This window comes from Pleurodeles waltl, chromosome 3_1 (assembly GCF_031143425.1).
Source record: "Pleurodeles waltl isolate 20211129_DDA chromosome 3_1, aPleWal1.hap1.20221129, whole genome shotgun sequence".
NCBI lineage: Eukaryota > Metazoa > Chordata > Amphibia > Caudata > Salamandridae > Pleurodeles > Pleurodeles waltl.
Window position 1 is genome coordinate 960078121 of NC_090440.1, and position 27623 is coordinate 960105743.

General features: G+C 44.5%; 1 protein-coding gene across 6 annotated transcripts in view; it reads right to left on the minus strand.

Annotated features, from left to right (window-relative positions):
* SLC30A2 (solute carrier family 30 member 2) overlaps positions 1-26902 on the minus strand; it is an 81075-nt gene extending 54173 nt beyond the window's left edge. The window contains exons 1-2 of one of the 6 annotated variants that reach the window (XM_069223986.1): positions 26795-26902; positions 18212-18426 (exon numbers count right to left, since the gene is read on the minus strand). In XM_069223986.1, coding sequence (XP_069080087.1) covers positions 18212-18413 — 202 coding nt within the window. In that variant the 5' untranslated portion in view covers positions 18414-18426; positions 26795-26902. Of the gene's footprint in view, positions 1-18211; positions 18427-25717; positions 26168-26270; positions 26377-26461; positions 26554-26794 lie in introns of those variants that run through there. The other 5 variants (XM_069223987.1, XM_069223991.1, XM_069223988.1 and 2 more) reach the window with 5 other exon arrangements.
* Between the last annotated feature and the right edge of the window lie 721 nt (positions 26903-27623).

Here is a 27623-nt window from a genome sequence, read left to right on the forward strand (position 1 = left end):
CATGCTACTAGGTATCCTGAAGCTATTCCCCTTAGGTCGACTACTGCCCCTGCAGTAGCCAAGGCCCTCATTGGTATCTTTACCAGAGTGGGTTTCCCTAAGGAGGTGGTGTCTGACAGAGGTACCAACTTCATGTCAGCATACCTAAAACACATGTGGAATGAGTGTGGAGTGACTTACAAATTCACTACACCATACCATCCACAAACTAATGGCTTAGTTGAGAGATTCAACAAGACATTAAAAGGCATGATCATGGGGCTCCCAGAGAAACTCAAAAGGAGATGGGATGTCCTCTTGCCATGTCTGCTTTTTGCTTACAGAGAGGTGCCACAGAAGGGAGTAGGATTCTCACCCTTTGAACTTCTGTTTGGTCACCCTGTAAGGGGACCACTTGCTCTTGTTAAAGAAGGCTGGGAGAGACCTCTTCATGAGCCTAAACAAGACATAGTGGACTATGTACTTGGCCTTCGCTCTAGAATGGCAGAGTACATGGAAAAGGCAACCAAAAACCTTGAGGCCAGTCAACAGCTCCAGAAGTTTTGGTATGACCAAAAGGCTGCACTGGTTGAGTTCCAACCAGGGCAGAAAGTCTGGGTTCTGGAGCCTGTGGCTCCCCGGGCACTCCAGGACAAATGGAGTGGCCCTTACCCAGTGCTAGAAAGGAAGAGTCAGGTCACCTACCTGGTGGACCTGGGCACAAGCAGGAGCCCCAAGAGGGTGATCCATGTGAACCGCCTTAAGCTCTTCCATGACAGGGCTGATGTGAATCTGTTGATGGTAACAGATGAGGATCAGGAGGCAGAGAGTGAACCTCTCCCTGATCTTCTGTCATCAGACCCAAAAGATGGCTCAGTAGATGGAGTGATCTACTCAGACACCCTCTCTGGCCAACAGCAGGCGGATTGTAGGAGAGTCCTACAACAGTTTCCTGAACTCTTCTCCTTAACCCCTGGTCAGACACACCTGTGTACCCATGATGTGGACACAGGAGACAGCATGCCTGTCAAAAACAAAATCTTTAGACAGTCTGACCATGTTAAGGAAAGCATCAAGGTGGAAGTCCACAAGATGCTGGAATTGGGAGTCATTGAGCGCTCTGACAGCCCCTGGGCTAGCCCAGTGGTCTTAGTCCCCAAACCTCACACCAAAGATGGAAAGAAAGAGATGAGGTTTTGTGTGGACTACAGGGGGCTCAATTCTGTCACCAAGACAGATGCTCATCCAATTCCTAGAGCTGATGAGCTCATAGATAAATTAGGTGCTGCCAAATTCTTAAGTACCTTTGACTTGACAGCAGGGTACTGGCAAATAAAAATGGCACCTGGAGCAAAAGAGAAAACAGCATTCTCCACACCTGATGGGCATTATCAGTTTACTGTTATGCCCTTTGGTTTAAAGAATGCCCCTGCCACCTTCCAAAGGTTGGTGAATCAAGTCCTTGCTGGCTTTGAGTCCTTTAGCACAGCTTATCTTGATGATATTGCTGTCTTTAGCTCCACCTGGCAGGACCACCTGGTCCACCTGAAGAAGGTTTTGAAGGCTCTGCAATCTGCAGGCCTCTCTATCAAGGCATCCAAATGCCAGATAGGGCAGGGAACTGTGGTTTACTTGGGCCACCTTGTAGGTGGAGGCCAAGTTCAGCCACTCCAACCCAAGATCCAGACTATTCTGGACTGGGTAGCTCCAAAAACCCAGACTCAAGTCAGGGCATTCCTTGGCTTGACTGGGTATTACAGGAGGTTTGTGAAGGGATATGGATCCATTGTGACAGCCCTCACTGAACTCACCTCCAAGAAAATGCCCAAGAAAGTGAACTGGACTGTGGAATGCCAACAGGCCTTTGACACCCTGAAACAGGCAATGTGCTCAGCACCAGTTCTAAAAGCTCCAGATTATTCTAAGCAGTTCATTGTGCAGACTGATGCCTCTGAACATGGGATAGGGGCAGTTTTGTCCCAAACAAATGATGATGGCCTTGACCAGCCTGTTGCTTTCATTAGCAGGAGGTTACTCCCCAGGGAGCAGCGTTGGAGTGCCATTGAGAGGGAGGCCTTTGCTGTGGTTTGGTCCCTGAAGAAGCTGAGACCATACCTCTTTGGGACTCACTTCCTAGTTCAAACTGACCACAGACCTCTCAAATGGCTGATGCAAATGAAAGGTGAAAATCCTAAACTGTTGAGGTGGTCCATCTCCCTACAGGGAATGGACTTTATAGTGGAACACAGACCTGGGACTGCCCATGCCAATGCAGATGGCCTTTCCAGGTTCTTCCACTTAGAAAATGAAGACTCTCTTGGGAAAGGTTAGTCTCATCCTCTTTCGTTTGGGGGGGGGTTGTGTAAGGAAATGCCTCCTTGGCATGGTTGCCCCCTGACTTTTTGCCTTTGCTGATGCTATGTTTACAATTGAAAGTGTGCTGAGGCCTGCTAACCAGGCCCCAGCACCAGTGTTCTTTCCCTAACCTGTACTTTTGTATCCACAATTGGCAGACCCTGGCATCCAGATAAGTCCCTTGTAACTGGTACTTCTAGTACCAAGGGCCCTGATGCCAAGGAAGGTCTCTAAGGGCTGCAGCATGTCTTATGCCACCCTGGAGACCTCTCACTCAGCACAGACACCCTGCTTGCCAGCTTGTGTGTGCTAGTGAGGACAAAACGAGTAAGTCGACATGGCACTCCCCTCAGGGTGCCATGCCAGCCTCTCACTGCCTATGCAGTATAGGTAAGACACCCCTCTAGCAGGCCTTACAGCCCTAAGGCAGGGTGCACTATACCATAGGTGAGGGTACCAGTGCATGAGCATGGTACCCCTACAGTGTCTAAACAAAACCTTAGACATTGTAAGTGCAGGGTAGCCATAAGAGTATATGGTCTGGGAGTCTGTCAAACACGAACTCCACAGCACCATAATGGCTACACTGAAAACTGGGAAGTTTGGTATCAAACTTCTCAGCACAATAAATGCACACTGATGCCAGTGTACATTCTATTGCAAAATACACCCCAGAGGGCACCTTAGAGGTGCCCCCTGAAACTTAACCGACTGTCTGTGTAGGCTGACTAGTTCCAGCAGCCTGCCACACCAGAGACATGTTGCTGGCCCCATGGGGAGAGTGCCTTTGTCACTCTGAGGCCAGTAACAAAGCCTGCACTGGGTGGAGATGCTAACACCTCCCCCAGGCAGGAGCTGTGACACCTGGCGGTGAGCCTCAAAGGCTCTCCCCTTTGTCACAGCCCAGCAGGGCACTCCAGCTTAGTGGAGTTGCCCGCCCCCTCCGGCCACGGCCCCCACTTTTGGCGGCAAGGCTGGAGGGAACAAAGAAAGCAACAAGGAGGAGTCACTGGCCAGTCAGGACAGCCCCTAAGGTGTCCTGAGCTGAAGTGACTCTAACTTTTAGAAATCCTCCATCTTGCAGATGGAGGATTCCCCCAATAGGGTTAGGATTGTGACCCCCTCCCCTTGGGAGGAGGCACAAAGAGGGTGTACCCACCCTCAGGGCTAGTAGCCATTGGCTACTAACCCCCCAGACCTAAACACGCCCTTAAATTTAGTATTTAAGGGCTACCCTGAACCCTAGAAAATTTGATTCCTGCAACTACAAGAAGAAGGACTGCCTAGCTGAAAACCCCTGCAGAGGAAGACCAGAAGACGACAACTGCCTTGGCTCCAGAAACTCACCGGCCTGTCTCCTGCCTTCCAAAGATCCTGCTCCAGCGACGCCTTCCAAAGGGACCAGCGACCTCGACATCCTCTGAGGACTGCCCCTGCTTCGAAAAGACAAGAAACTCCCGAGGACAGCGGACCTGCTCCAAGAAAGGCTGCAACTTTGTTTCCAGCAGCCTTGAAAGAACCCTGCAAGCTCCCCGCAAGAAGCGTGAGACTTGCAACACTGCACCCGGTGACCCCGACTCGGCTGGTGGAGATCCAACACCTCAGGAGGGACCCCAGGACTACTCGGATACTGTGAGTACAAAAACCTGTCCCCCCTGAGCACCCACAGCGCCGCCTGCAGAGGGAATCCCGAGGCTTCCCCTGACCGCGACTCCTTGAATCCAAAACCCGACGCCTGGGAGAGACCCTGCACCCGCAGCCCCCAGGACCTGAAGGACCGGACTTTCACTGGAGAAGTGACCCCCAGGAGTCCCTCTCCCTTGCCCAAGTGGAGGTTTCCCCAAGGAACCCCCCCCTTGCCTGCCTGCAGCGCTGAAGAGATCCCTAGATCTCCCATAGACTAACACTACAAACCCGACGCTTGTTCTAACACTGCACCCGGCTGCCCCCGCGCCGCTGAGGGTGAAATTCCTGTGTGGGCTTGTGTCCCCCCCGGTGCCCTACAAAACCCCCCTGGTCTGCCCTCCGAAGACGCGGGCACTTACCTGCTGGCAGACTGGAACCGGGGCACCCCCTTCTCCATTGAAGCCTATGTGTTTTGGGCACCACTTTGAACTCTGCACCTGACCGGCCCTGAGCTGCTGGTGTGGTAACTTTGGGGTTGCTCTGAACCCCCAACGGTGGGCTACTTTGGACCAAGAACTAAGCCCTGTAAGTGTCCTACTTACCTGGTTAACCTAACAAATACTTACCTCCCCTAGGAACTGTGAAAATTGCACTGTGTCCACTTTTAAAACAGCTATTTGTCAATAACTTGAAAAGTATACATGCAATTTTTATGATTTAAAGTTCCTAAAGTACTTACCTGCAATACCTTTCGAATGAGATATTACATGTAGAATTTGAACCTGTGGTTCTTAAAATAAACTAAGAAAAGATATTTTTCTATAACAAAACCTATTGGCTGGATTTGTCTCTGAGTGTGTGTACCTCATTTATTGTCTATGTGTATGTACAACAAATGCTTAACACTACTCCTTGGATAAGCCTACTGCTCAACCACACTACCACAAAATAGAGCATTAGTATTATCTCTTTTTACCACTATTTTACCTCTAAGGGGAACCCTTGGACTCTGTGCATGCTATTCCTTACTTTGAAATAGCACATACAGAGCCAACTTCCTACATCGAGCACCTGTCCCGGTGTTGGGGGTGAGCGGCACGAGAACTGTGATTTTGCCGCCGCTGCAAGGGGCCAAAGGAAATCGTTTTGTTTCCATTGATAATGTCAAGTTACAACATGTGGCCGATTCTCCACAGCAGACCAAGAGGGACACCCAGTAGTTCCGGCATCCATCTCACTACTGGGGAAGAAGTCCCGCTGCAGGTGATTAGCACCGACCATGTTTCCTCTCCGAGCTTGGGGAGGGTGGAAGATGATCTTGCGATTGTTCCACAGTTCAACGATTGATATTGATTCTTTTTCTCAAGTTGCTGTACGTTCTACTGATGTTTCTGAACATGTGATTTATAGCGTACCTAGGAGAGAACCTCCATCAGCTTCCTTGTTCACTGTTGCACCTTTTGCGAGAACTGCCTCTGGCTGCTTCAACGACGCGGATGCAGCTGTATCCAGCTCTTCGTCTTCACTGTCTTCAATCCGAGGTCCACGTAAGCTACTAAGTTGGCTTAAACGTACATATTTTGTTGTTCCTTGGAACTATTTGTGGCTTTTTATGGCTGTACTGACTATTTTTTTATGGTTGGGATTTGTGGTTACCTTTTTTCTGGTAATACATGGTCATTTTCTTCCTGATCGATCAGACATTGAGCACGTGGAGACTGTGTTGAGACCACATTTTTTGTCTCATATGGTTCGAAGAGACTTATCCAATGTGAACATTTCTGAAATTTAGGTCATTTTTTTTTTATGTTGTTGGAACCACTTGCTACCGACAAGGGGAGGGTGTAGTGTGGTCAGTTTTACGTATATTTTGCGCATTAGCTTCAGGCCTTAGGCCTCTGTGCACTTTGCCCTAAATATATTTTATTCATTTGCTAACAGCTTAGAGCCTCTGTGCACTTTGCTCTAAATGCTTTCTATTAGGCTTCGTACTGTTATTTTACAGAATAGCCAGTTCTACTGTGTTGTTTTTTATTCATATCACACTGTTTTGCCTACTTCAGCACTGGAGTTCTTCATAACATATTCACTCTGTGCTTTAGTCAAGGATACAGTCTGGTACATTGCCGATAGACGTGGTAGGAGTCTAGACTTGCCATTCCTGCGTAGGAACATTTTGTGATCACGAGGACATGTTAGTTATAAAATCACTTCCTTGTCCCAATACATGCAAGAGGGAGATTCCGACCAGGGAACCACAACTAGACGCTGACTGCCTCGTTGCAGATGCTGAACCAGATCACAGGCCTTTGCTCAGGTATGAGTGTGTCCGTCTCCCTAGTGATACAGAAAGGCAAGCTGAAAGCTTAACATGCTGTGCTCTAAATAGAACAAGCAGAGGGAGAGTAGAAACGGTTAGGAATTATGATAGCTTTATTTCTATGTTTTACTCTCCTGGTTACTATATCAATCCTACTATGTTGTATTGTTCTGGTTATTGTGGCTCACGCCTTAATATCTAAAATACAGTTTTATTAGAACATTATATAAAACTTATACTGTCTTTGTCATTTGTATATGAGACCATATAGTGAATGAGAGAGTTGGTTTGGATCTGAGTGACCACGACTTCCCTGAGAAGTTCCAAAGATGTCATGCCCTCGGCTGCCCAATCATTTCTTCCCCGTGGGAGAAATGAGGCACTGCTAGTTAGCCAGAGCAACAACCGGATTTAGGGTGACAGAGTTCCTTACACGTGGGTCAGACTCAGTCCCCCACACCGTTATCGATCCTGCTGCCTAGAAATCCAGTAGTCTCATTTAGGATAATGAGAGCCCACGCGACAAGACAACAGGCTAGTTGGCAAAACCAATTGAATTGACTCTACTCAGAAACCCACAATTCATCTAGTCTTTGAACACATTTCATTTTACTCCATGAACGTTTCTCCTCTTTGAGGACATTACTCTGTAAAGATTTGAATTCTTCCAAAGTGTCAATCACTTTTAACGCATAACTCGTACATGTTGTGTCTTCTTGTAACAATTCCCACTTGTCCTTGAACGATATACAGTTCAAGGCAAAAAGACCGTGCCACTTGATCTGCATATCCATTTCCCAATGACACGTAGTCCTGAAACTTTAGATGTGCACTGCATTTTACCACGGCAATTTCTTTAGGCAATTGAATTGCATATAACAACTTTTTGATTCTCTCACCATTTCTCACTGGTGATCCAGAGGAGGTCAGGAAACCTCTCTACGACCACTATTGACCAAAATCATGAACTTTTCCGAATCCACATTGGCTATCTGTGTAGATAGTAACTCTCAAATCTAGCAGAAACATGGCACGCTCTAGTAAGAGTGACCAATTCCGCTACCTGATCAGAATATTCCCCTCGAAGCCAGGAAGCTTCTAAGGTACCTGTAATTGTGCACAGGGCTTATCCTGCTCTCAGCGTCCCTGTGTTGTCTCTCAGACAAGAGCCATCAACAAAAATAATTTGATCATTTTCTTCCAATCATGTATCTCTAATGTCAGGTCTCGTTTTTGTGCACAACTCAGTTACTTCGAGACAATCATGTTCAACATCTTCCTCCTTTTAAATTTCGGCAGAATCGCTTTGAAGTAAAGTTGCCAGGTTCAGCACTGTACATCTTTTAAGTGTCACGTTTGGTGCTCCCAAAATACTCGTCTCATATCTAGTTAACCTAGCACCAGTCAAGTATTGGGTTTTGTTCCTTGTCAGTAAAATTTCAATCGAGTGAGGGACCATTACAATCAGGGGATATCCCATCACCACGCCTTCACATTGTGAAAGAATCTGACCCACTGCGGCAACTGCACGCAAACAACCTGGTAAGGCTGCTGCAACTGGGTCCAAAGTAGCTGAAAAATATGCTACTGGGCGATGAGCACCTCCATGGACCTGTGTCAAGACAGACAATGAACTTGCATCACACTTGACAAAACAATGTGAAAGTCTTCGTGTAGTCAGGCATACCAAACGCTGGAGCTCTGCACAAACTCTCTCTCAACTCAGTGAACACTCATTTCATCCTGATCTATCACTATGGGATCGGTGACTTCCTTATGAGCCAGCTTCTTCAATGGTCTTGAAATTTCTGAAACATTCATAATCCATTGGTGACAATAGCCCACCATTCCCAGGAACATCCTGACATCCCTCTGTGTAGTAGGGGGGACTTATCTGCAGTATCATTGTAATCCTTTCTCTGAATATTTTCCTTGACCCTTTCTCAATTTGGTGACCCAAATACTTCACTACCTTCTGACAGTACTGCAATTTCAGTGGTGACACTTTATGACCATATTTTCCCAAATGATTCAACAGGGCAATCGAGCCATACTTCCACTCATCCCTTGTCTTGGACGAAATCAATAAGTCATCAACGTACTGCACCAGAGTCGATTGAAAAGGCAATTCTAATGACTCCAAATTCTTTTTCAAAATCTGGTTGAACAAGGAAGGTGATTCTGTTTATCCTTGAGGAAGCCTACACCAGCAATAGGCTCTATCCAGAAATTTGAAACAAAAGAGAAATTGGCTATCCTCCTGACAAGGCACAGAAAAAAATGCTTGTGACAAAAATCAATGACCATGAACCATTCTGCATCACATGGAATCTGGAACATTATCACAGCTGGATTGGGCCCTATGGGACAACATTTGACCACAATCTCATTTTTTTTTTTCAAATGCTGAACAATCCAAACCTTCCCACATGGCTTCTTCAACCCCATTATCGGTGAATTACATAGACTGCTCAACACCTCCTTCAGAACTCCCTGCTTCACAAAATTTATCTGAGTTACTTTCATCAGGACATCTTGGGTCATGTTGTACTGTAGAAACTGAGGAAAAACTGCATTCGGCTTCAAAGTAACTTTAATTGGCTCTACTCCTTTGATCAGACCAACTTCTTTCCCTGTCAAATCTCACACGTTCTATTGTACAGTTCCCTGTAAATCGGAATGACGGTCTTTCACGGTGAACATCGGGAAAAACACAATCAAGGGGTGCTCCTCATTTGTAGTTTCACACTCTGTTTCTGGAGCTTGGTCCTCCTCATCATAGCTATTTGTCTGGATCTCAATTCCATCATTGGAGCAAGTAATCAAACACTTTGTTTTACATAGTAAGTCCCTTCCCAGTAGGGATACTGGACTCGAATCACAGACTACAAATTTATGCTGACCCTGGAAATTGCCAATCTCTACTTGTACTAGATCTGTAATCGGATTTGTCAAATACTGATTCGCTACCCCCACAACCTGAACTGTTCTTCCTGAAAGTCGCACATTCTGAACCTCTGCACTTCTCACTGCAGAGCGTGCAGCTCCTGTGTCCAGCAAGAATGAAACTCTGTGACCCATCACCTTTCCCCTCATATAGGGTCTCCTCTGATCTACTTCTAAAGAAGTCGCAAGCACACATGGCTCCTCATCTGAACAGTCACCCATCCATTCACCATTTATTTCATTCTAACTGTTTAACAGGAATTGGTGCACTGTGTTACTACTTCTGTCTTGTCTCTGACCTGCGACCTGTTGAGAAAGTATCATCTGTTGCTGCTCCATCAGGGCTTGAGGCATCTGCATTTGCTGTCTAGGTACCATGGGAACCTGTTGCTGCATCGGCTGCAATTGTGACACTTGTGCACTGGGCATTTGCACCTGTTGCATGGGCTGAAAATTCTTCAGGCCATGCAACAGGTTCACATTTTTCTGGAAATTTAGATTAGGACCCCTTAGTCTCGGTCCTCTCACATTCTGAAATGAACTGATGTCATTACCCTGCTGAACAACATCCTTCTGCACCATCATTGAACACTCCTGCTTCCAATGTCCAACAGCTTTGCAAAGGTGACATGTCAATAGCTTCTTCATTCCCTGCACATCATTCTGAACAATGACAGTACTCAAATCTGGACCACGATTCATATTACCTCCATGACCTCTACTTCTTATCCGAGGCTGAAACGTGACATTTCCCTGCTGCTGTGGCATCTCCTGTTCAAATTTTCCTTGCACTCCTGTTTGAGCTGCCTTATTCTGCATCACCATCGCCTTCTCTTTCAACTTCTTCTGCTTCAACTCAGTCTCATCACTACAATATTTTGCATACTGCAAAACCTCATCAATCGGCTTTGGTTGCCAGCAAATCAAATGACTCTTAATCATCTGACCTATTTCAGGTCTCAATCCTTCCACAAATCTGAACACAAAATGCAGCATGGCTATCTGCTCAATTGCTTCTCTACCACTATACTCTTTGAACGCCTTCAACAATCTCTCATAGTATGCATGTATCGATTCCTTGGCTTTCTGCACTGTCCTATCAATCCTCTGCCAATCAATATTTTTGGGCGAAATCCTCATTTTCAGAAACTCAATCACCTTATAGTAATATTTCATTACCTCAGGAGACGGTGCACCTGTATTGTTGTCTCTGTCCAGTTCATTTGTTGGACAATCTGCGGTCCTCTTACACTCGACCCATAAGTCAGCTGGAACCATTATCTCCAGTAATGTGTTCAAGCCCTCCTACAAACACTTAGGAAGCTTCACAAACCTGTCTGCCTGCTGATACCACTCTACTGGCATCTCTCGCAATTTTTGATAATCATTCATAAATGATAGAATGTCACTCCTACATGAACATAATTTCGCCCTTGGATTTCCCTCATTGGCAAAATCTTTACCAGATGCTTGTCTTGTTGTGCATTCTCAATCACTTTTAGAGAATCTCTTTTCTTCTAGTCTCTTTCCTTTACCCATCTGCCTTCCCACTTCTCTAATGCTCCCCAAACCTGAGCACTCTGCAATAATTCTTTAAGATGCGCCTTCATTCCGGCTGACCTCATGTGTTCAAAATCCTTTGCCTCAAAATCTAATCTGCAACTCCGCTTCAAATGTTCAATTTTCTCAATTTCTATGCCATGTTTCTCTGCCAGATCTGCTAATCTCTGATGCACTTTGCCCACCTCTCTTGTAATCCTTGGGCATAAGTATCTCAACTCTACCTCTGTGTAAGACTCTAATCTATTCACCCCCATTGTTCCCTCAACGAGTTCACCCACTTCCATGCTTAATCTGACACAATTCAATTGCTCCTCTCCCTTAGAAGCATTCTGTGGGGTATTCAGCTTGTCTAACCATTCAGTTAACTGCTGTGCTGTCAGTCCCTACAATTAACTGTTACTCGCTTGAACTGGTGGCACCTGCTGTACCACTGCACTCGGAGTTTGTGGTGTCAATTTCAGGCTCTGACCTGCATTTGGTCCAGTCACAACATCTGGAAGTGGAAAAATTGGACTAAGACCTAACAATGATCTCGATCCATCAAAAGTCTGACCCATGGAAGAAACTACCAGAACTTGTTCCTTAGGTCCCCTTCTCATTAAACTCTGAGACATTGCTTCCTGCTCGCTCATAATTGGTTTCTTTTGTGCAAATAATGGTACCGCTGGACCAACAGTAATCAGCCGTGATATTGCATCTGGGGCTGCTCTGGCTTCATTACCGGAGTCAAGTCTGACTGTGTCCCTGTCATTGGTGTTAATCTCGGCATCACCTGCGGCTGCACTTGGGGCAGCAAAATCAGAGTCGGTTCAGTCTCGACCAATATTGGGTCTCGGAACCACTTGCTCCCTAGGCACCACCAAGTTTGAAGTCGTCTCTAGAATAGGCACATCAGGATAAATTCTCTATCTGTGACGGCTGCATCTGTGTCTGTACTACAGGAGCAGTCAACACATTAGGACTACTTTGCACTGCATTCTGTGTCAGGTTAGCATTAACCTGTATCAGACTCACTGTCAAAGTTACCTGTGATGGGGCTGTTGGATCAGTTCTAGTACTCAGACCACTCACCTCATGCACTGTATATGGTGGTGGTCGATCTCAATATCTGCGCAACAGAATCTTCAGCATCAGAGTCCTCCTCTACTATGGAAGACCTTCTAGCTTCCTTACTCTCAGACAAGCTTATATTAGTTTTTTTAGACTCTTTCTTTCCTTCCGTTTCATCCTCCTGCGTAAGAGCTGGAAACAACTTAACTCCCTGCAAAGTCTCTGTTCTCCATCTCGTCTGTTTCCAATCCCATCTCACTTCCGCTAAAGTCTTTTCTACCCTTCTTATTCTTTTCTCAAATTTCAATTGCTGTTGTTGTCTAGCTACCAGCTCCCAAACCGCTAATGCCTCAAACTGTGCTTGTCTCGGAATGGGCTTCGATTCAAATAGCGCCATCCGCAATTGCTCTAAAATCCTCAAATTGAACATCCCATTCTGATGAAAAGCTAATCTCCCATTTTTCTTTGTCAACTTGCACTATTGTTTTAACCAAAGACATGGGGCACCGCCTCTCTCCTCCATCACAATGTAAGCCGTTGTATTCTCTGGCGGGGTAGGCTCCCCTACACTCGCTGTAATGTATGCATCTCCCCTTCGGGCACTTCTCAACGCTTTGAAAAATGCCATCTTTTCTACTTTTTGTTTATTCAAAATCAAATCAGGAAATGACTTTTACTCTCAAGATTCCTTTTACCCACATTCTTAACCAATTGCCTCTTACGGACGGCTGCCAATCCGTGTGCAATCCTTCTCACTAACCAACCTATCCCAGTGCGGCTCCAATGACGTCACACTCACACGTACTGGGGCTGACAAAGTCTTGTGGCTCATCCACCTTAACTCCAATTCACACAAAACTAATGCAAAATATCACGAGCACTAATCAAAATCCAATACGAAAACAAATCTGCTGGTTTACTACTGGAGAGGTAACACAATCGCTTCAGAAACCTTACGGATTTTTACTGATGGCCCTTTTCGCGCATGCAGCTATTCCTCTTTTGTGGTTTCCCAGATTTTCAAGCAAAATTTGACCCGCAAACTTTACTCTCAGCTGATCAATAGGTCTGTCCTGGTGCACATAGCAGTCGCCAAATCTCAGCTGAAATTTCCTCTCGCCCACTTTAACTAACACACTGACTTGTTGACCACGTCTGGTCAACCTACTAAACCAGACAGATTACAACATAACTAAGTGTCTCATACACTTTTCAATATACTTCAGAGTCTTAGACCACGCACGGTCCGTACATCAACTACCTCGTGAACATTTTCTGAGCACAGAGCGTCACACACGTGAAGTTTGATGACTTCCCTACTCTCATACTGCGGAGTACCCACACTCCTAATAAACCTTCATTTGGAATCCGCAAACTCTCTAAAATTCTCACAATTCACCTGCGATTTGTATAAGCTGTGCAAGCGCAACCTATTCACTCACTCTAACACTAGAACGCCAAGAACATACTCAATACCACTATCAGGATCCAGGATCTGGGAAAGTCATTTCTGGGCTTAAGGGAACATCCTTTTCTTTCCAATTATCATTCTGAAAACAAAATCCAAATCTCAAAATACTGAATCTTCAAAAGGATCAATCTTCAAACTATTTCCATACCTAAGGGCACCTGCCATCAATCTCTTACCATACTGTTATTACCTGTCACTCTATACCGGACGTCTATGACAAGCTCTTAAATAGGCAAACCATCAGTCTGCTACCATAACTGCTAGTGCGTCGGACCTTAATAAGTAAATTTACAAGGGGACGCGAATAGGTCGATGAGCCTTTTGATTAGTTTAATATGTTCTTACCATAGCTACAGTATATAAACAATAATAAAAAATTATTAGTTGCCAAGCAATAATCAACGGACGCAGTAATCATCACGCACCATGACTCTTCAGCCATGAATAACCACACCGTTAGTAAAGTTTAGTAAGTAAGACATATAAAAACAATACTGGTTGTCCAAAATGACAGAAATACAATCTAATCAAAGCTTGAATCACAATACATTCTAAGGTTACAGTACATATCAATAGCAGAGTCAGTTGCAACGAAGTAATCACGTACATAGAATTCAGCAAGATAACTCGTTAACCATTTGTTTCTGTAATTTGTCAGTCAGTTGTGAGTACTCTTAACTAACACCAGATTAGCATCCGCATGTTAGGCTTCATGCATAACATTTTAGAACACAAATTTAAGAAAACATCTAGCTATGGAACTATCAAAACATTGCAGTTGGTATCTAGAAAGAAAAGGGATAATAAAAAAAAACGCATTACAGTCACATCGTCATATCTACCTATCCACGGTATGTGTCAACAAGCAGAATCAGTCTTCGTCCTCAGGTCATCAATCGATCAGCAAACATCAGAATCTCAGTTAGAGAATATGAGCCCAATGACAGAATCTGGAATTTCTTCTTCTCTCAATATCTGTGAAAAATATCCCTCCAGTCTGACTAATTCTCCTCTTTTGCGTTGTTATTTCAAAGTCACCTAAACTTTCCCCTAATTCCCTATTGGTCAGTCAATCATACGTTTATACACTACCCAATGATATTTCTATACCAAATCTATGAATTCTAATATTTTGTTCTTCACATGAAGTTTATTGGTCCACTTTACGATGTCCTCACCATCCGGCTCGTCAGGGAACAATATTGTTGCATCTTCAGCTCCAGTAAGTGTCTTCATTGTTCGAATACTGGGAAAGTATATCTCGCACACATTACACAAAAATTGTTACTCAGCTAGGAACATCATCTCCTGTTAGTTGGTTCTCACAGAAAGCTTCTGTTAAGCACTTCTAACAAGACAATGGACATTTCACAGTTTAGTTTACTCTGTCAGCATTTTTATAAAACGCTAAGGAATACAGCTTTTGCATGAGGCCTGGAAAAACTAAGCCAAGACACTCGCAAAGTAAAGGCCTACAATTAATGAGCTTCCTGAAGAACGTGCAGCAGCAATAAAGCCTTCACTCTCACACCTAAGAGTAACGGCACAGAAGACAGCAGGTAAGTGCGCATGAAAGACAGCAGGCTCCTCCAGGCAGCAACAGCACCACTTTCATAAGCAACAAAGCAAGAGCAGACGACGAGTCAGTGCAAGATTCTCTCAGGCACAGGCAAAGGATAGAAGGGGCGCCTTGGTCCCTAATGCAACGGGATAACAGACAGCCAGAATCGGGGTGCTGTGGGCTCACTCAAAGTCCTGTGCCTGGGTGCCAGGCTGCAAAAATGATAGCTAATTCTCTTCTCCCCTGAAACGTTTTACTCCCACTTATCCCTGCATCATCCCATGAATATCTCCAACCCCTTCAATTCATGCTGCCTTTAACCTTTCACTTTCAGCCCCACCTTTTGCATCTCTCCACTTTTCCAAATCCCACTATCCATCCACTACGGTATCGCTCTTCCCCTCTCTCCTGCATCTCTTGTACCTTTCACTCTTCCTCCTGTGCATCCCAATTCCCACATATGTTACTCCACTTTCCCATTACCGCTCTCTCTTCTCCACGGATGGCCCCATTCGCCACTATACTAGCCTTATTTCTCCTGCATCTTTCATCCCTTGCCTCTCCTTTCTATTTTTCTAATCCTAATTTCCCTCATTGTCTCTGTATCCTTACATCCATCTGTATGTACCTGCATTCCACCTTTCACTCTTCCCACGTCTCTGTAGCACTGGGTTATTGTTCCCTTTACACCATTCTTGCCTATTACTACATCATTCCATGCATATCTCTAATCACCATCTCTCTATTCTTCTTCGTTTTATTATTTTTCCTTTTCACCCTTAATTCTCTCTGTTATCTCCCACCCATATAGGCCTCGGTGCCACTGCACGGACTGCACCACAAAGAGCTTTACCAATGAATACTGAACATATAGCAAGGGCAGCAATAAGGGTACGAGCGGGACAGAAAATAGGCCCGGGAACCAAAATAAAAGTGGCCCTCATCAGTGAATTAGGAAGCTAAAAGTTGACTCGTTTGTAAACTGGGGCAGCTTCGAACTTGTACAAGTTTATTGCAAGAAATGGAAGACTACATAGATTTGTGCTTGCTGCAGGCAACCGTTTGTAGTAGTATCTGGGAAATCACCAGTAAACACTGGCCCAGTAGACCATAAAAGAGGCCCACAAACACTGCCAAAGCCAATGGGCTCGCCTTTTGTCTGCCACTGTAGACTTATTGGCCTCGCAGCTGTTTTTGCTGATGCTGGCCAGTTGAATCATCAATGTCCTGTGCTACCTCAATGGCATTGGAAACCATTACTGTAGGTAACTTACAGCTGCTTTTGGTATATGTTCAGGGAGCTATAGTATACACGTTTGTTAAGCCACCTTAGCACAGCACACAGAGGCTTGGTTCTTTCAGTAGGAGAGGGGGTGTCTTATTTTGGCATAAAGGTTATATGTATATATCAAAGTAAAAAGCAGCTGAGGTCTGTATATTGTCATGGCATGATAGGAGTGTCAGCTGGTTTGAGAAGTATTGGTGCAGCAGTTTGACGTAAATGTGTGAGGTGTGCATAAGAATAGAAATGTAGCACCTGTATTGCATCAAGGTTGGTAATAAACTAATTATACTATCCAGTTTATCAGTGTCTGTTGATTCATAATGCCATGATGCATACGAGGGAGTGTTTGCAGTGGGCAAACAACTCTCTGGTAATACAACCTTAAGGGCATTTTAAAAATGCTTTCCCACAGATGCAGAACTTTGATCAGCAGGTGCATCCTGTCTAGACCAGGCTTCTCCAACAAGTAGCTCATGAGCTACTGGTAACTCTCCAGCTATCTGTAAGAAGCATTTTTGTGTGCAACCAGGCTACTAAATTAGTCGCTTTTGCTTGAATGGATAAATATATGTATACCAAAATTGACAGCATATATTCAGGATGAAAATTTGTTTACATTTTTTTTAGAACTTATCAGTTATTTAGAGACAAATGGTTGAATTTCCAATATATATTTAATGCGGATGTTTGACTGATTATTTATGTGACGTTTTACAAATATTATTCCCTTGAGCGTGCTGTGTACGAAATAAAAAGAAAAAAGTAGTCCCGAAACTATTCAGAAAACAGGACGCCTCGTATGCTTTCAGTAGTTGGCCGGTGCGCTCGAGGAGGGCTAAACACCAGATAAGACATGAGGTATGCATGCCTTTCAATAATTAAATAAAGTGAATTTTAAAAGGCAAGCCCACGAACCAACAAAAGTCCACAGAGAGAGATTACAACAGTCTAGAGCGCTTGTGCACTTGACCCTAAAAAAGAAGTTCGTTCGCAGTCAAATGTATCAGCAATCGTGCAATTATCCACGTAACGGGGTCAGTGTCCAAGATGGTAACAAAACCACTCCAATGAGGGACAAACGTAAAGCATTAACCAATGATAAAGGATTTCTGAAAGGCAAGCTCATGAATGAATGATAGTGATGGGCAAGCTGTGGACGTGGTTAAAGCCCACAGATAGATTACAACAGCTCAAAGCACTTGCGCACTCAACCAAAAAGAAAAAAAAAAGTATCTCAAGGAGCAGGCGGACAGGGGAAAGACTGGCATTACCTGGAAGCTGTAGTTGGTCGAAGCGCCACAGAACAGTGAGACTTTAATGAGAAACTGAAAGCAGGAGACACTGACCAATCAAAAGCAGTGAAATGAGTGACCCTCAAGCCAAACAATGATAAGTAATGTGTGGGCTGTAATTCCTTTTTATGTCTGTTTGTTGTTTACATGAGATCTTGCTGTAACAGCGCATGTGCACTTTCAGACGCAAGCCTTAAAAAATGACTCACACACTCGCCTGTCCACGCCACCTGTCTGGCACTGCCTAGTTGTCTCATAGGGTAGCCCGACCCTAGCAGCAATATTGCATGTCTCCTTCACATGTAGATTGGGACCAAATGAAGAGATAACGTGGAAGCCTCCAACTCATAAACAGCAGTGGCAGCGTCTGCAGTGCATTTCCCTCATACAAAATAAAGAGAGCACTGAAAGCACCAATTGCAGCTTTTAAACCTTCTATTACACTCAAACCAAGAATGGGTAGAGTAAGGCAACATTGTATAAGCTTCTCTCAAACACAGAAAAGATGATATAACTATGCAGTCTTTTCTCAGAAACAGAACAAACAGAAAAGGTACCACATAGATTGCAAACGATCTAGCTGTGCTGTCCGAAACACAGGCAAAAAGCATGTGCTTTTGACAACACAATACCTTGATAACCTGGTGTTGAAAAAGCAACTTTGAGTTGATGCTCAGCATGGTTGAGGCAAACTTGCACCAAGTCTCACAACACTCGTTCCATGGGCACATGCATCTATTTAAATATGATTTGTATTGCTTACCTACAACCTCTCCAATCATGAACAGGAGACAGACTGCAGACGCCACATATAGCTTTCTGCGGGAACGCTCTCTCTCCAAGTCGAGGCCATTCCCGCCAGACCAGTTGGAATGGCAGTGATTGCTCCCTTGAAGTCCTAGCTCGATCTCACCTGGGTCTGACACATAGGTGAACATCTGGCTGTTGAACTCATTTCCTGGCATTCCTGAGTAGGAACTGGGACAAAATTAATGAATAACTATGATGGAACAATACCCTGAAATGCAGACAACCACACACAAACACCAAGACATCTTAGGATAATGCAGACTACAGAGATAAGAAAGCATGGAAAGATCGGAACCGGAGCCCGACAGGATAGGGCTAGAAGAAAGGAAACTAAAAACATAGAAGCAGTGCTTTAAATGGGCCAGTACTCTCCGGTACTGAGTACCGGCACTTTTTTATTTTGAGAGGGAGAGTACCGGCATATCTCAAGAAAAATGTAATACTTTTAATTGGAGAGTACCGGCACTTCTCAGAAACAAGCAGGTACTCTGATAGAGAGTACCTGCACTTCTATTTTTCCATTTAAAGCACTGCATAGAAGGCTAGAGAAAGGTGAAAATCGACAGAATGTGAACATCTAAAAGCGGATACAGTACGAAATAGGAAAGTAATGAAGAACAGTGAAGGGCAGAGAGATGTGTTTGGGAAGAAAATGAAAGGGATGACTGAGCAAGAAACAAATGAGGGGTAACAACATCTGAAGAGAGGCAATTTCGAACAGAACGAGGAACACAAAACACCAGAGACAAGAGAAGAGAACAATATACAATTAAGAAAGGAAAGAGATGAGAAGGAACAAAGGATCATCAAAGATCAAAGAGAACAAGGAATATAAAATACCAGAGAGCCAAGTAAAAAGGGAACAAGTAGCAGCAAAGAAAAAAACTGTAAAAGAAAGAGGAAGGTATGTGTCAAAGATAAAGGCAAGAACGAACACAAAGTGCAGCAATGAAGAACTAGCCAGAAATCTAAGAAGAGTGGACATCAAGTACCAGGGAAAAGTGAGAAGGAACCAAACAACAAGCATCAAACACCATGCAGAGGCAAAAAAGAACATCCAAAGAAACAGTGACAAAAAAACTGAATGAAAGAGATAGAGTGCGGAGAGGGGTATGTCTGAAGGACAAAACCAGCAAGCATAGACCAAAGGAAGTCAAGAAGGACACGCTGAGAAGCACTGTGCACAAGAAAGAAATTGGACAGAATAGAATGAAGAACAGTGAAAATCATTGGAAGGCAATAAGAAATCAATTGCAGTGGCCAACAGAGAGAAGCGCTATGGAAAATAATAAATATGGAACACCACCGTCAGGCATGATGGAACAGAACATGAACCATAGATGGCCCATGAGAAATATCAGCAGGAACCGAATCGTAGACATTAAAAAGTAGAGAGTTGAGTGTGGTAAGGAAACCAACCATAAGCATAAAACACCATAAACAGGCAAAAAGAAGGAAAATGTGATGCATGGAGGAAAAGAGAGGTGAAAAGGGAGAGAATGAGAAATATAAAAGATGTCAAACAGCATCCAAGACAAAGAAGAAGAAGAAAAAAAAGAGTTGAAAATCAAGATGAGGTAAAAGTAGAACAGGACAAGGGCTATCAAAGACTACAAGGAGGGGAAAAGGATGAGAATGAGGTGCAAGCAGATAAAAGGCAGTAGTGCAGAGTGGAGACCAGTGGTCTTCAAAACATGAGGCATTAGGTCCTGCCAGGAGAAGCGTTTAGCATGTCCCTGGGAGCATAAACATACTTTTGAAAAACAGAGCTATGAAGGTTGTGAAAGGAAACTGTAATTAGCCATCAGTAATGATTTTTGTCAGATATGCCTGAACTCATCATCATTGAAAGTAGAGGTGCGGCTGGGTTGGGTTCTGCAGAAGGTAAAATAACAACAAAGATGCCTTTAAATATAAAGCTTGTGTTTATCTTGTCACATTTCATGTGCTTCAGAAATAGAGGTAAAATTAAATACCAGGCTTAGTCTTCTGACTGTTGCTTATTCTTTTAACATACAAATTGGTGCTCTTAGCTTTTTTTTCTCTTATTACAAAGTAAGACGGCTTTGTAAAGTTAACTACTTGACAATCTTGCTAGAGTGGAGGGAGTGTTGAAAGAAAAGATGTATTTTTTTTTCCCTAAAACACCACAATTTTAATACCTGCAAATGAACTGTTCAATATTTCAGAATATATCAGCAGTCAGGAAAGCACAAATTAATCACTTTTTGGGTAAATCTGAAGTATGATGGAAACAAACATTTTCATAGGATCACACCATATCAAGACATTTTACTTGGTGAAGCTCAAATGATACACAGTCAGTGAAACATGATTTTCACACATTATCATTGCTGTGTAATATTACTTCATCAAAAAAAAAAGTGTACATCTGTGCAAATGTAGTGCCCATTTCAATGAAAAATATGCTGTCTGCAAAAAACAATGCACTACTTCAGGATGCTTTAGTTACAGTAAAATAAACTCGACTGCCTGTGTCCAATAAAAATAGATGGGTTGCTTTTCTAACTGCTGAATGTGTACAGTTCATTTACAGGTATTTCTATTTTGTTGTGTCTTGGAAAAAATTGACATCCTACAGCTTTCCTTTCACACTTCATGTAGGCCAGCTGAACCTTCACCACAATTCACTTTATTTTAATTCCTCTGAGTGCAAAGTGAGAGGAATTCCTGAAAACAAGCCTCCATGTTAAAAATAAGCAGTAGAAGACGTAGCCTGGCTTTGACCTCTGTCTTTGAAGTGCAGAAAATTTGACACCATAAGTACAGAATTTGAAGACATCTGTATTTATTCCCTGGACTTTGGCAACCCATCAGTGCCCACAGTTTGGTTACCATGGGTCTAGCTCCAAATGCTTCACTTCAAGCACAACCACCTTTTTTCACTGTTTCCGGCTTGTTATGGAAATCAAAGTCAGAACAGCTGGATACTGGCCCACCATGACCAGGTTCAGCAGCCCATCATGGAGGCAATAATACACTAAAGCCATCGATACGAGATGGGCGGTAATTGGTGTAGTGTTTATGATACCCAATTAAATCAAACTCAGTAGGAGTTAGAATTTATCATGTGAGATAAAAAACAATTGCGAATTTTAGCCAAAAATGGAGAAAAAAAAAAAAATATGTAAATTTTGGTACTTACTACACCAAAATCTGCATATTCCGGTATTTACTGGGTCCTCACCCTCCAGAGGGTTGACACTAACTTCACAGATGGTGGGTGCTTAATTAAGGGTTCCCACGTGACCAGTGGGCTATCCCTACAGTAAGGATCCTCCGGGGGATCCTCTGATGATAACCCTGTGTCTGTGGCCCACTCCCTTCACTCAGGAAGTGAGTCAAACATTAGAGTTCTTCCAACCCTTATAAAACATGAACACAACTTTTAATCACCACCCTTCTTAACTCTATTTTAACCATTTTTATCAGCATTCTGTGTAACATCACAATTGTCAGAGCAATGACATCATGCATATACATGAACAGTGATCCCATCACAGGGTTACACAGTATAGCATATTCAAGCTCATATTCAAGTATATGGTTCATTTCTTCTTAAACTATAATACAACGCAACAACAAGAAACTGGTCATGTGATGCCTCCTATAATGTGTTAATGATGACAATAATGTAACACATGCTATCCAGGCAGGTCCGTATTAATTGCAACAGGGTATATCATACAACTCAGTCATTTCTAAAAGTGACATTTCTAAAACAGGAATGTGAAATCCAATTTCACCAGTAAGTAGGATTTATCACTACCATTCTAATCATACCAAACATGACAAAGCTACTCCTTTCTGATTAGGTGCTACCACATAAAAGTGCATAAGGGAATTTTCAATGGTAATCTATGAGAGGAGCAGACCTCACAGGAGTGAAAAACAAAATAGTCTGTTTGTCACTACTGGGACATGCAAAACCTAAAAGTACATGCCCTACCTTTTAGGGAAGTTTAAGGCTTGGGTAAGTAGTTTAAATGCCAAGTCGAAGAGGCAGTAAACTGCACACACAGGCACTGCAGTGTCAGGCCTAAGACAGGTTTGAAAGGCTACTTCTGCAGGTGTCACAATCAGTGCTGCAGACCCACTAGTACCATTAAAGTGTTGCATTCACAGGTCCTGGGTATCTGGTATACCACTTTACAAGGGACTTACAAGTAAATCAAACATGCCAAACAGATGTAAGCCAATTATACCATGTTTAGAGGAAAGGGTACACACACTTTAGCACTGATTAGTAGTGGTAAAGTGCCCAGAGACATAAATCCAACAAAGAGAGGTCAGAAAGAAATAGAAGGAAGAAGGCAAAAAAGTTTGGGGTGCCCCTTCAAAAAAAGGCCAGGTTGAACACACATCTCTTCACTTCATTGTGTGTTATTGTATTCAATGCCACTGCACTCAATACCTCTGTACTCTGCAACACTATATGCCAATGCACTCTACACCATTCCTCTATATTCTGTGCCATCCCAGTGTATGCCACTCTAAACGACACCGCACTACCCCACTCCAATAAACAATCATCTTTGTCACTTCACAACACTCTTTCTCCACTCTTCATCATTCAACTCGACCTTCCATGTGACTCTCCTCTATGCCACTAACTTTTAGTCATGCTAAACAACAGCCACACTGGTGTACAACATGGTTCATATTGGCTTCACCAATGCTCATTTCATCTCTCGGTTCAGTTCTTTGAAGTAACATCAAATGCCTGAATTTAGTATCCTGGACGGACAGGAACACAATTGTCTTGGCAAATACCTTATGATCCATCAGGCAAACATTTATAAGTGTATTTTCTTCTCTCTCAATTTACGTTTTGGATGCTCATTCTTGCCCTGATCCTGTCAACATTATTGCAATAAGGCAGAAAGACTGCTCCCTGGAGATTCAGCATGATTGATTTCTTATCACTTAACAGCAATCCAATTGACAGTAGTCATGCCCTTAGCCTAAAAAGCTACTACATCCATCATGGATGTCCATCTTTACTGCTACTATAAACATTCACAGTTAGATCATGTATTAATGGCCCACTTTGTACAGAGAGCTGAAAAGTGTCTGTTTGATGTTGCATATTGCGGCCACATAAGGTTTTCAGTCACCATTGAAAATCCACCATTTATTACTCTCTAAAGCTACAGCTCAGTGTGTCACCTTTGATGAAGAAGATGGAATTTACCTTCCAGATTTGGAAAGGATTTCCATTATCAGAGACGTAATGTCTTGATTCTGTTCTTCTTCAAGTTGGTATTTCCACAGGTTTAAAGGACCTCTAAACAAATATTTGCATTGGTCCAAATGTTCAATGACTGCTCTTTAAATGTTAATCTGATAATTTTGATTTTCCCAGGACAAAATCATTATGGTTCGTAGTTCGTGGGCTCTGAGCACCAATATCCTTTCAATGTCTCTATTACCAGTGCTTAATAATAATAATAAAATGCCAGGACCCTTATCAGGTTGGCACTGTAGCTAGCACCACGCATTGCCCTTGCCAGCACTGCCAGGGACCGTACCAACACAACTACTAACCATCACACCCCTACAAGGGTGGCAATTCAGACTATTCCAGGCCCCCAAATCTACAAGGATGGCATGGGTGCCAGGTATTAGTCATTGTTATTGAATTATTGAACAACTGAGCTTCATAAAGAAATCTGGGCTGGGCATGCATCTTATGCTGGGGGGGGGTATTCCTGGAGTGGGCAAGTACCACACCTTAAGGAGTGGTCTTAAACCACTAAAGTGGTGGAATCCAGCCAAGGAGACAGGATCTCTAGCTGCAGTACCCGTGTCACCACTAACTTAATTACCTCTCTTAGTCTGAACCCCTACTGGTCTACCCAGGTTTTCAATGTCTCAATAACTGTCACACCTGGGTTTGGGGGATTACGCGGTTTTAAACTAACATCAAAATTCTCTTGCATAATCTGTAGGTAAAAACTGAAAAACTAGCAATGGGTGGTGAGGTGCAGGCTCCATAAAGGGAGTCAAGGCTTGGAAGGAATTGATTCATTGAGAGGTGAGGAGTAGAAACCATAGGCATAACAAATGAGGTGCAGAGAGAAAGTGAGCAGAGATAGACGGAGACTTGTTACCCGAAGTAAAATGAAATTAGACTGACACAGGGCCATGGCACAGAGACTGGAGAATTGAAACTGAATTGCTAATTAGGAGAGGCGGATGGGGATACAGATAAAGAAAATGTGAAGTTCAGAGAATTAAGGATAATGTGGAGTCAAGGATTTAAAAAAAAAATGGTACAAGGCGAAGGACTGCGGAGGGAGACAATGTTTGCGGAGAGAGCGTGGGCCCACGTAAATGACTGTGGTGGAAGTCGACGACTGACGGCACGGCAAGAGATAATGAGGTTCAGGGACTGAGTGAGTCCACTGTAGTCAGGGATTGAAGAAATGTGCACATCAGTGGCGTAACGAAACTGGAGCCCCCGCACCCCCCCCCCCCCTGCACAGCACAGGGAGGGGTGGGGAGGGGGCTCCGGACTCACTCAGGCTAGGAGCTGTGCTGAGGGGGGTGTCTGGAGTTCGACATAAACTGCGGGGGCCTTTGTTAAGCCCCTGGTGCACAAGTCAGACTGCAGAGTTGTGGGTTCAGGATTAAGGCAAGTGAATCAGTTGGGCAAAGACACGGCACGAGTCAAGGACAAAATACAAGGGTGTGCGTTAAGCACCGAAGAGATCAGGAACGGAACAGATGTGAACATTGGAACTGAATGTTAGTTAGAGGGCTCCGAGGTAAGTAGATGACGGCGTAGGCTAAGGGGGGAGTTGAGCCAGTTTGTCAGGTCCTGAGCACAGGGCAGGGGGTCAGTGGTGGTTAATCCAGGACATAGTGTAATTCATGGATGGGGTGGTGGGAAGGTTAGTATGTGGATGAGGGGAGCAAGAGCTGTGAAAAAGTTTAATATTGAACTGTTCAGGCAAAGAAGCGTGATGGTGTCATGAATTGGGGAAACGGAGACAATGACTCGGGAGTCTGGGGCAGGCATTGAGGAGAGGGAGGTGCTCAAAGGTTTAAGAATCGGTTCTGCAGAGGGAGGCAGTTACTGGGGCAATGTATAATGAGTTGTATGGTGGGTATCCTGAAATTGAGAGATTGTGTCAATCTCCTCAAATCTTGAATTTACCAATCAAGGATTAAAAAGATGACGGAGGGATCAGGAATTGATGTGGGGGAGAGGAGTCGAGGAGCTGGGGGGATTGAGGAGTGATCTATCGGCTACAGTAAGTGCAGAAGTTTGGGGGCAGCACTGGGACTGAGAGTCTTCAGGTGTGTGGCAATGCAGACTCTCCAGGGCGGCGTGTGAGAGATTTTTGTAAATGGGCGGGAGATGGGGATGGAATAGGAGACAAACTTCCCTCTACCAAACACAAAGAAGGTAGAGGAGTTACATGCCACTCACTGGTTCTTGGACTGGATGAGTCTCTGCTTCTCGTCTCCCTGCATGGCCGCAGTGTTGCCGGTTCTGCCCTGGTCAGCCCTCTATCTAGACCGGTGCTTGTCTCGCATTAACGTTATCTCCGTTCGGGGTTTGGCTTCGGATATGTCACAAACTGACTCCGGGTCTAGACGCGGTGTCGCTCTGGTTTGCCCTGCGGTTTGGTCCTCGCGACTTCTCCAGTTCCGTCCCGCTCTGGTCCCCTGTCCCACGTTCTGCCCCGCGTTTGCTGTGCTCACAGAGGTGATAGTGCCCAAGCCCGGCGTGTGCAAAGGGGGAGGAGGGTGCCGGGGGAAGGGGTGCAAAACTTTTGCACCGGCTGCAAAGTCCCCTCCTCCACCTCAGCTGACCCTCCTCCTCGACCTTTGCTGTTCCTCCCTCCCGCGGCACTGACCCTCCTCTCCGTTGTTTGTTACTGACCCTAGTCGCAGGAGCTCGTCCGCCTCCCTCGTCCCCAACCACACCCCTCAGTATTCCTCGATGCACCCAGCCCTCGTCACCGTTCTCAGTCGCACACCTGGTCCTTCACCTGAATGCTGAAGTTCATGCCAGGAACTCGACTTGCACCTGTACATCTCCTACGAACATGATTGGACCCCACCTGTACTACTCCTGCTGCAACGGTGATTGGACGCATTGCCCCCTCTACCGAGACTGCACCCCTCCAACAAAACTGCGCCATTTACCTGTACCGTTTTAGCTACTCACCCTGCAAACTTTAGTGTCCTCCCCGTGAATAATCGCGCGTCCTCCCTGCAGCTTCACCAGCTCCCCCGCACCCATCTTTGTCATTCTCAACATTCTTCTGCACCCCTCCTCACCCCACTTGTATTCAAGCTGCAATTAGGTATGGATTCTGTCAGCGCCCTCTTGTGTACCCCTCCTGCACTATCCATCGCCCGCACCCCCGCTCTCTGCTTGTAAGCATTAGTACTCTTCTTGCGTCGCTTTGACTGTACCCTTCCCGCACCCCCGCCCGAAACCCTTCAGCGGCCCCAAGACATTTCCATGTCCCCTTTGCACCCCATACCCTTCACTTACACGTTCTGAGCTACGTCGTTACCCACATCTGCTCTCACCCCTTAGGCTTAATAGAGAGCATTTATATCCGGCGCATAACTGTGGACGTTCTGAGCTTTCCTTTTACAAATCAATATTTTCAAGTATTCGTCAGCTTGGTTAAGCTGACTTGACCTAGGGATACAACGCTCGGAATAGACAATTTTACTTGAGAGACAGGACTAGAAAGAAGGTGTTTTGGTGATAAGGGGTCATCTGATAACCCCTACTACACGTGTACCCAGCAATTTTCTCATTTTTTTGCCTACGTCCTCCTGTGCCTCACTTGTACCCGGAGCTCTCGGATTTTCTAGTAGAGTGTGAGAATAGCTCAGTAGTCCGGGTTTGTACTTTGCATTGTGGGACTTGTAGTGCCGATTTAGAAACACTAACAGCAGTGTTTAATTTGTGCTTGTTGTTTCCGGTGCTGAGCACCGGCACTTATTTTTGAGGGCCGGCGCTTAGTCTTCTGCCTCAAGCAATTGCTGGGAGCAAAAGACTCATTTGGGAAAGACGGAGTAACAAAAAAAAAAAAAAAACGAAAAAGCGTCACAATGAGAGAAAACAGAAAGCTGCAGGAGTGAGCTGAAGGGGCAGGGAGTGGCTTTATATGGATTGAAGAGGCCAGAGATGGCTTCAGGATTAAGCTGCTCATTATTCCGAGCTTGCACATTTAACTGCGGCAGCCGCGTGTTTAAGAGGAACTCTTTGGGCACCCTTACAAATTAAGCACTGACTAACAGGACACCGAATCCCAGACTGCAACGAAAAAGACAACTTTGACTGGAGGAGCTGCTCGCGACGAGTCTAG